The following is a 9,728-nucleotide window of genomic DNA, read 5'->3' on the forward strand; positions in this document are numbered from 1 at the left end:
TTGTGGATGGGCCTGAGATGAAAGATTTTTTTTTTTTTTTGTTTGTAGATGGGCCTGAAGAGATAAAAGATGGGTTTTAACAGATAAAAGATGGGGAGGTGTCAGCGGAGCTTCTGCTTGAAAATATCTAAGGAAATTAGATCTCAGCGGATCTCTGGACGCGGAGCTTCTGTTTGAAGACCACTGGGGCTTCGGAGCTCTGGGCGCGGGAGAGACGAGGAGGAGCAGTCGCCGAGGCTCTTCGGTGTTTCGATCGGGTCGAAGCTGGCGCGAGATGACGGAAGCGGGGATCCGATAAAGAGGACGAGTTCGGATCCGGGTCCGAACGTGAAATCTGAACCGTTGGATTCGGGTCCAGATCCGCGAAGCGAGGGCGACAATGAGGGTCTCGATGAAGAGGGTCGACAATGAGGGTAGCTGATTTGAGGGCGACGAGTTCGATGGCGGCTGACGGGTTCGATGGCGGCCTGAATCGACGACGAGGGCAGCGTGCTACTACGACGACGAGGTTGGGAGATGACCACGGCTGGAGCTGGGGATAATTTGTGAATTGTGCTCTGATACCATGTTAAACAGGTATTGAAGAGAACTCTGATTTCTTGATTATGTGTTTGGGTAGATTACAAGCTATATATACACAAGATTACACAATATAATATGAGCTGAACGATAGATAGCACTGTAGCTAGGGCGGCCATAGGGTGGCGGCACTGTAGCCGTAGGCCTGTAGCCGTAGGCCGGTGGTGTTGACATTAACAGCCGGAGATGATGACTTTAACAGAAGTAACTAAAAGTATCACTTTTCTAATATGAAACTTGAGGAATACTGTTGGGTTTCTAAGAAAAACTCTTCAAACATATACGGCAATTGTGTAGCTTTGGGTATTTCCCATTTTCCTAGTGGCAGTCATGTGATTATTTTCAACCCAGTCTTGTGGCTTTGTTTATGTCATTATGTCATATTAGTCTCTCTTTGATAAAATAATGCCCATGCTGTTCACTTCTTCAACAATAACTCCTTTGAGTCCTTATTGTTGTAAAATGTCAGTTTCAAACTGAAAATTTTCCCCAACCTGGGTTTATAAATGGCTTCTACTATGAATTAAACCATATAATGTTGGCACTCAGATTTTTTCGTGTTTCTTTTTCTTTCGCTCATATATTATTAGAAAAACTAAACTCCTTGCCCGTTAGGGTCCACGTATATAATGCTATGATATCCACCAATATTGCCTTCTCCTTGTGGACCAATGACACTGAAGGTAATTACATATGAAGATATATCATTTCATTACAGGTTATTTGGTTATAAGATTTTGAAATGGTACTAAAATATTCTTTCATTAAACGGGGCATTAGTAATTTTATGTTTCAAATGTATTTTCATCCATATTAAGGAGTACTATGTGTCTATCTGACTTCAGAGCAACTGTTTGGTCTTCTATTAAAGGACATGATTATATGTTTATGGCCTTAGGCCCACAAAGAGGGTCTAAATTGGCTAAAACTTAACAAACTTATGAGCCTCTCATGATCACCTACTTTTGTCAATCGAGTTGTTGTACAAGTCATGAAAATTTGTGTTAGTCAATGCATAAAAACTCCAAAGCTTTACCAAGCATTGTCATCAATTTAGGCTGAAAGTTCTTGTCTTTTCTCAACTTTCATATATTTTTATGTGTCTTCCATTTCTGTCTTAGCTGAGGAAGGAAGGTCATAATAATGATATTGTTTGATCTCTTGATGCTTGTTGGATCACCTGATGTTATGTTTGATCACCTAGTGATGTTAAATAGGATTGATTGTGCATGAAGACGACTTTCGTCAAAAATATAATTAATAAACGTGTTATCATAGCATGACTGTACCATCGACATTGATATTTCGATGTGAGGAGTTTCTCTTGATTATTATCATTATTATAATAGCATTGACTAGACGATGCACTCATCTTGATTGGACATGTTTTGGGTCATGGTTATTTTTTATAAATTTTACGGAAGCTGTTCCACGGTAATCTTGTAGTTAGTGTACAACATTTCATGTACAGTCACTTAAATAAATATACAAATATGAGATTTAATAAAGGGGAGTTGGATGGAGAATATAAAGTGTATATAAGCGGGCACATGCGCATTTTTGATATCCTGAGTTATATATAAAAAGGGTCAAGAGCACATACTTGACTTGAAGCCGTGTTCCCGAGACGGTTTACGGGAACCTGATTTATATGCATGAAAATATTCTTCTCTAATTCAAATAACACTTGAACAATAATAATGTGCTTGTGCGTGTGCCTTGTGCTAGATCTTGTTTGATATCTACAAGTAGCATTCCTTATATCATCTTTAATTTAGATTTCATCTTTTCTTTATACCTATCACATACACTTTACACGCGCATAATTTCCTCATTTTACATGCTTATTGGGAGTTTTTTGACTCCCCTGGGGTTGCGCACCCCAGACTCGGGAGCTGTTCTTCCTTCGCAGGATCGAGAATATTTCGAGAAGCAGGCTCGGCGACAGTGATCATCGTTTATTCTATCAGTTCTCCACTTCATTTGTCTTAGGTAGTTATTTGATTGAGACTTTTCCTATAATCACCTTTGGTTCTCCAGACTATGATGTATTTTTCTTCTTTCCTACTTTGGATAGTTGTGGACTTGTAGTAGAACTCAGTCTTTCCAGATATTTTTTATCTATCTATTTTCTTTGTTACCTTAGTACATGTTCTATGATGTAGTTTTCGCTTTATATATGTATACAGGATGATTTAGAGGCGTGAATGTGACCGTATGGTTGCATTGCCGGCCGAGTGACGTTACAAACTAATTACGTTTTGGAACCAGGGCGTGACAAGGTTTTTATTGGTATCTAGGCAAAGGTCAAGATTTCCTTTGTGAAAAATTTCTGTGATTAATTTGTCACTTTCTTCCATCTCGAATTTAGGAATGAACTCCAATCTGACAAATTTTGCTTGCACTTCAATAAATGACAACTGCTATCATATCCATCAATTATCTTATTGTCAAAGCTAAAATATTATTCTTTCAGTCACTTGGCTCAGAGATCTCATCTATTTGCGATCTTCGTGCCTAAATGCTATTGGCAGGACCTGTCTAAGCTCAACAGAGATCCTTCTCGAGTTATTTATATCAGTGCACATGCTTTAGAAAGTAGCTTTCAGCCTGAAAATTCTGTGCCGATTAAGCCTTGGAAGCTTGAAGATGATGACACTGCACTTATTGACCTTATTCCATTTCTTGAATGTGAGTCATCTTGACATGGTCTTGTTAGCATATGTGTGTACTATGATTAGTAGTGATTGACTATGAGCAGGTTCTAATTCTTGCAATTCTAAACCTCTGCGACAGATGTGGCTCTCCACAGGCCTGCAGATATAAGACCTGTACTTGCATCTTACCAAGGTCATGATATAGCCAGGGAGTTTATTGAGCGTTCAAAAGAGCATCAAAAGTAAATATTTTTAGCCCCATGAATTTCGTTCATTTCTATTTTACACTCAAGATGACAAATCATAACCATCCATTAAACAATCAATCATTTCAATTGGAAGTAGCAGCAGCGAAGAAGATCCAAATCCTTTTTTCCCCCTTCCTGATTGATATTCATTTATAGCACTTAGCTAATTCCCAACCCCAAAAATTCGATAACATTGTTGTTGTTGTTGTTGTTGTTGCATTAAGGTAATTTCGCACATAGATGATCTGGATGGTACTACCATTTATGGGTTTCTAGTTCTTGCTTTATGCAAACTACACTTAGGCTAGTGCAGAAACAGTAGATGGCGTCACATTTGAGCCTACCTGTTTACTTGGTTGGTCTGATTGGATCCCTCCCTCTCAGATCTTTGCTTTGTGCATAGAGCATAGCTTGATTGCAGGTTCATATTCCGTCACTGTGTGCATTTTGACTACACTTCAGGTTGGATACTTGCTCTACTGAGGGGAAGTGGTTGTAGTAGGATGTAAACATTATGTGCTTCGTCCACATGCCTTATGCATCAACTATTCAACGTTAACCATACAATGTTTTTGCCTGATTTAATATGAAAGTAACTTCTTCCTCCCTTGTCAGGCGGATGCAAGAGCAGAATCAACATGGCCGATTTTGGCAACGATGATCTTGATTTTGTAGTGGTAGAGAAAGAAAGATTGAAACAGTTTGGTAGTTTCTGATTCCAACAGTTTGTGGTCTCGTACTCCTACGCATAGGACCAATTTTTTAATGCAATGAGTACTAATAAGAGTGGGAGGGAGGCGGAATTTTGTGTTGTTTCCACACCTTATTACCGAGTTTTCGTTGAATCGCATGTTTCTCATTTATTGACAGCACATTTGTTACCATTGATGATTAGATATGACTACATTGATGAATAATGTGATCGTTTGAATGTTTTTTTTTTCTAGGGTGGATTTCCTTGCCTCTCAGTGCGGTTCACCACCAATAAGATGTTTCAGACTGTTAATTTGATGAAATAATTTGGCAACAGTCTCCTGTATTCTGGCGGCATGTTGGGTGTTCAGAAATGTGTGGTTTTATTTTGTAATGTTCAGCTTTTATCCATATGGACTTTGTTTAACCCCTGTTAAATCTGAAAATTTTCAAGGAATAGAAGAAGAAGAAAAAAATAAGAGAAGGGGGAGGAGCAACGATAGGGGGACGACCTGACGTTCGTAGGGCGAGGGACTGGGCATGTCATGATGGTAAAATTAAAGGTCAAGCATAATTTAGGAAGTAAAGTAAACTAGTAAATATGAGTGAACTTTAGAAAATATATGTAATGAGTACAAATCCCTGCAACTAGTAAATTAAATATGAGTAAACTTTTGAAAATATATGTGACGTGTAGAAATCCCTGCGGATCTGGTGGGTTAAAGTACGGAATAGAAGCAAATTTGGCTGATGTAACTCGGCTCTTGTGGGCAGTGAATTGGATAGATCTGCTATTTTGCAAATTCCTAGACCCTAGTCCATAGGTGGTTTTTTGAACTGAAGAAGCGACCAGTGGGCTCGGTGCTTGCGGTCTTTATTTGCACAACGCTGCTATTTGGCTTGCGCTTTAACGCGTGAGCCACCTCGCACAGAAACAGGGGGTGGGCCCCACTGGCACAGTGGGTCCCACCCCTTTGTCTCTGTGCGAGTTGGCTTGCGCGTTAAAGCGCGAGCCAAAAAGCGTTTTCCCTTATTTGGCACTGCTTTGTCGCTCCTCTTTGCTGCATGCTAGTTATTGACCGCGCTGTGCTGTCGCGAATTAACATCCACACTAGTAGCGATTTGTTAAAACTAATCAGAGATGTGACACCTTGCTTTTAGGGTTTATTACGGGAAACTATTAGCGAATACAAAGAAAACAATCTCAAAGAAACTAACATGCAATCACAAAAGTATGAACAACTAGATTTACATGGTTTGACAAATTGCCTATGTCCACGATAGAGGGGGAGGATTCCTTTACTATATCAAGAAGAAGAAGAAGAAGAATACAAGATCTCTCAAACCCTAGCTTGCATATCCTCGCAAGAAATAGGTCTCTCCTTAAGTTTCTCTCTTTTGATGCCCGTAACTTCTAGGATTTTAAATAGGATTCTATCCCTCAAACCCTATCTTGATGGGAGATCCATTTAAATAGGATTCTATCCAGATACCCAAAAAAAGCCCACACAAAACATACCCGAAACAGCCCAAAAAACACCTAAAATGCGGCTGAGGGGTTTCGAATTGCATGTGCCTAAATCACGTTGTCTGGTCTCTCGACATGGAATGCTTGCGGTGGGCGTATGCGGTCCATTCTCTGGACCGTGACCGCGTGTGGGTACCGCATGTCTCACTGCTTGCTAGTGCTACTTCTTTTGCTATTGTTGTTGTTTCTTTCTCTTCTACAAAAATGTCATCATGTCTTCTAGTGGCAATTGAGCTAGCTACAACAATCTTCACCTCGGCTCAAATTGCATTTGTCACCCTTTTCTCCTTCTTTACGACTCTACCTATTGCCGCATATCATCCTCAAAAAGCCATAAGTATTTGAATACTTTCACAACCTCCACTAGAAGCTACTTCCCTTCCTCAAATCCATGAGTATATCATACATTGACCATGACATATACATGAAGTCGCGTACTGTTGTGGTCTACACCTAAGATCGTGTTTCGTCCTACTGAGTGAGTGCATGACTAAAATCCAAGGATCCCTGAACTTCTCTGTAGGGACTGGCTTCATCATGATATATATCGGATTCTCCATTGTATCAACCTTCACCATCTTGATATATTTTCTTGCCTCACACTCTAATTTTGTAAAATTGTATCTCAATGTGCTTCAACTTCTAATGAAATAATTGATCCTCACCAAATAAATTTTGCTCTGACTGTCACAAAGTAACTCTGTGCTAGTAGCCTTAAATCCGAAATAAAGAACCAATCCCTTCAACCATAGGACTTCCTTTACTACTTCAATCGTCGTCATGTGTTCTACTTCTACCGCTGAAAGTGCAATAATGTCTTGAAACTGCAACTTCCAACTAACTGGCCTATTTCTAACTATGAATACAAAACCTATAGTCGACCTTCGATCAAGATCTCCTGCGATGTCTGATTCTACGTAATTTTTCAACTTGCTTGGCTTCTCTTGTATCTTTTGGTATAATAGCCCAAGTTGTGTTGTACCTTTTAAATACCATAGTATCCACTTCAACACCTCCTAATGAGGCTTCCCTATATTTGATATGTACCTGCTCACCAAACTCACTACATATGATAAGTCCGACCTTGTGCACACCATAACATACACGAGTGATCCCACTGTACTTGCATATGGCACTCGAGACATCTCTTTCTTACCCTCATCTATATTCGGACACAAATATGAGGATAACCTGAAAAGATCGACAGTAGGGTTGCTCACCGGTCCTATCTTCCCTATGTTGAATATTTTAATCACCTTTTCAATATAGTTCCTTTGGGATAAGAACAACTTTGCCTCTTTCCTGTCTCAATGAATCTCCATTCTCCATCCTAAGGATCTTCTTGGCTTCATCCAAGTCCTTCATGAATTCCCTGCTCAGTCGAGCCTTCAACTTCGAATCTCCTACTTCTCATTGCAATCAACTTTTCATCCACATACAACAAATGTATGAATGCTCTCTCACTTTATTGCTTGAAGTAAACACAACTGTCATACTCACACCAAGTGTATCTTATTACCAACATGAATGAATCAACCGCTTGTACCATTGTCTTGGAAATTGCTTCAACATGTAAAGTGACTTCTTGAGATTGCACATGTGATCATATTTCCCTTCCTCTATGAATCCTTCCACTTGCTTTATGTAGGTAACCTCTTCAAGCTCTCCATGTAAGAATGATGTTTCATGTCAACTTGCACCAACCCCATGTCATGCTCCACTACCATCGCCAACAACACCCAGATCGATGTATGTTAGACCACCAACGAAAATATCTCGTTATAGTTAATCCCCTCTTTTTGAGCATATCCTTTGGCCACAAGGAGTTTTTTGTACTGCTCATTCTCCTTCTTCCTGAATGCCAACTTGCATCCTATAAGTCGCTTATCCTTCAATAGTGTGACTAGATCCCATGCCCATGTCTAATTCTTCCAAAGTGACTCTATCTCCACTGTCATCAATCACTTGCTGTTGTCCTTATTGTGTAGTGCTTCCTTATAAGTGCTTGGATTGCCGTTCTCCATAACCAGAGGAAATATCACATGATCATCTTCGAAACCATACCTGTCTGGTGCCTTTTGGGTTCTTCTCTGTCATCCCTGTGCTATAGAATGCTCATGCTAGGGTTTAGTCTCCTCATCACCATTTGTAACTATCTGCTCGTCCACACCCACATCTCCGTCATGAGTTATATCTCCTATGTCTGTATCCTTGACCTGATGTGAGCCTATAATCTCATTCTGCATTGAATGTTCTTTCACCTCTTCGTTGTATTCCTTTTGTGGTTCGCATCCATCATCAACTAACATAGAGTCCTCATCAAAAGCAACATCTCTGCTAATGAATGCTGTTTTTCTTTTGGGGTCACATAACTTGAATCTCTTGACGATCTTTTGAAATCCAATGAAATATCATCTGCTTGACTTTGCATCAAGTTTGCTCCTCTTATGCCTATCCACCAAAGCGTAGGCAGAGCACCCAAACATTCTCAAGGAATCATAACGTATTGGCTCTCCCATTCAAACTTCTTCTAGGATCTGAAGATTGATGGTTGTTGATGGTGAACGATTGACCAAATAGCATACATGATTCACAGCTTCTGCCCAAAACCTCTTCGCCATTGCTGACTATAATCTATAGTGTCTTAATTAGCTTTGCTACCCTCATTTTGTTCTGATCACCCAGATACTGTAAGCTAATGATGTATGTCTTGTTCATCGCATAATTGTTTGAACTCCTTTGAGATGTATTCACCTCTATTTTCTGTCCTCAAATATTTGATCTGTCACCTCATTTGCTTCTCGATCTCCTCTTTCTACTCATTTAGCTTTTCGAATACATGAGACTTATGATTTAGAAAATAAACTCATATCCTCCATGAAAAGTTACCAATGAATATGACGAAATATTCTGCACCACCTGTGGGCCATATCGATGTAGGCCCCCACACATCTAAATGAATGTAGTCCAATAAGCCTCTGATTTTATGCATTGCTATCGTGAAGCTCACCTTAGGTTGTTTTCTCATCATGCAAAACTTGTAGAACTGTAGTTCGCACTCCTTAACACCTTTAAAAAACTTCTTCGCATTCAGCACTCTAAGACCCCTTTCATTATATAACCAGGCACATGTGACAAAGCTTTGAGAAATCCTCAACTTGTGTCTCTGTTGTTTTGATTGAAGCTTGGCTGATCACCATGCTCCCAATCAACTTGTACAGTTCACCCTTCTTTCGTTTTTGGAGATAAACCAACGCACCCTTCATCACCTTATGATTTGCATTCACCTACGAACTAGCATTCCACACTCTCAAGTGCTCCTAGAGAAATTAGGTTCTTGTTCAACTCTGAAATGTTCGAGTTTTTACCATCCCATCATACATCTTCACCTTGATATTGTCAATGCTAACCATCTTGAAAATTGAGTTGTTCCCCATATCAACTGTTGCATCATTTTAGTTCTCAGAAATGACAAACCACTCCTTGTGAGGGCACACATGATATTGGCATGCATGCCAAACCAAGAGACCATACATCAAAGTGTGAGAGCCCTTCCTATTAGATGCGATTAACGCATTGCAATCTTTCTCGCTCTTCTCTACTTCTAAAGCTATATTCGTTTGATCTTTCTCACTGCTGCTTGGCGATGTCCCCTTTTGGTCTAACCACTACTTATAGTTTACACAATCCCTTTTTATATGTCCTTGCTTTCTGCAAAAGAAATTACCTCTGCCATCTTGAGTGGAAACCCCTTACTTTAGGTATGGATCTCTTTCCTTGTCGATTACCGCTTCATCCTCTTTCCTTGGTTATCAACCCGGAAGAAGAAGTAGTCTCATCAGTTATGGACTTCTTCATAATATCGTTGCTAAGAAAAGTAGCCCTCACCTCCTCTAGATTGAGAGTATCTCTTCCATACATGATCCTTATCTCCAAGTGTTCATACAAAACCGGGAGTGATGCGAGAAGAATGAGTACTTTATCTTCTTCCTCCAAATTTACTTCTAGGCATAAAAGATCTCT

The 9,728-nt window shown here is 39.8% G+C and overlaps 1 protein-coding gene across 13 annotated transcripts in view; it reads left to right on the forward strand.

Annotated features, from left to right (window-relative positions):
* LOC109844776 (mitochondrial import inner membrane translocase subunit TIM50-like) overlaps positions 1 to 4,836 on the forward strand; it is a 25,747-nt gene extending 20,911 nt beyond the window's left edge. For 3 of the 13 annotated variants that reach the window (XR_002248111.1, XM_020413901.1, XM_020413904.1), the window contains 3 exons: positions 2,492 to 3,270; positions 3,376 to 3,478; positions 4,100 to 4,430. Coding sequence is in view for 9 of the 13 variants with exons in the window: in XM_020413901.1 (XP_020269490.1) it covers positions 2,492 to 2,744 (253 nt within the window). In the remaining 4 variants the exon portion in view is untranslated. The other 10 variants (XR_002248110.1, XM_020413911.1, XM_020413910.1 and 7 more) reach the window with 8 other exon arrangements.

The sequence above is a fragment of the Asparagus officinalis genome, chromosome 6, assembly GCF_001876935.1.
Source record: "Asparagus officinalis chromosome 6, Aspof.V1, whole genome shotgun sequence".
NCBI lineage: Eukaryota > Viridiplantae > Streptophyta > Magnoliopsida > Asparagales > Asparagaceae > Asparagus > Asparagus officinalis.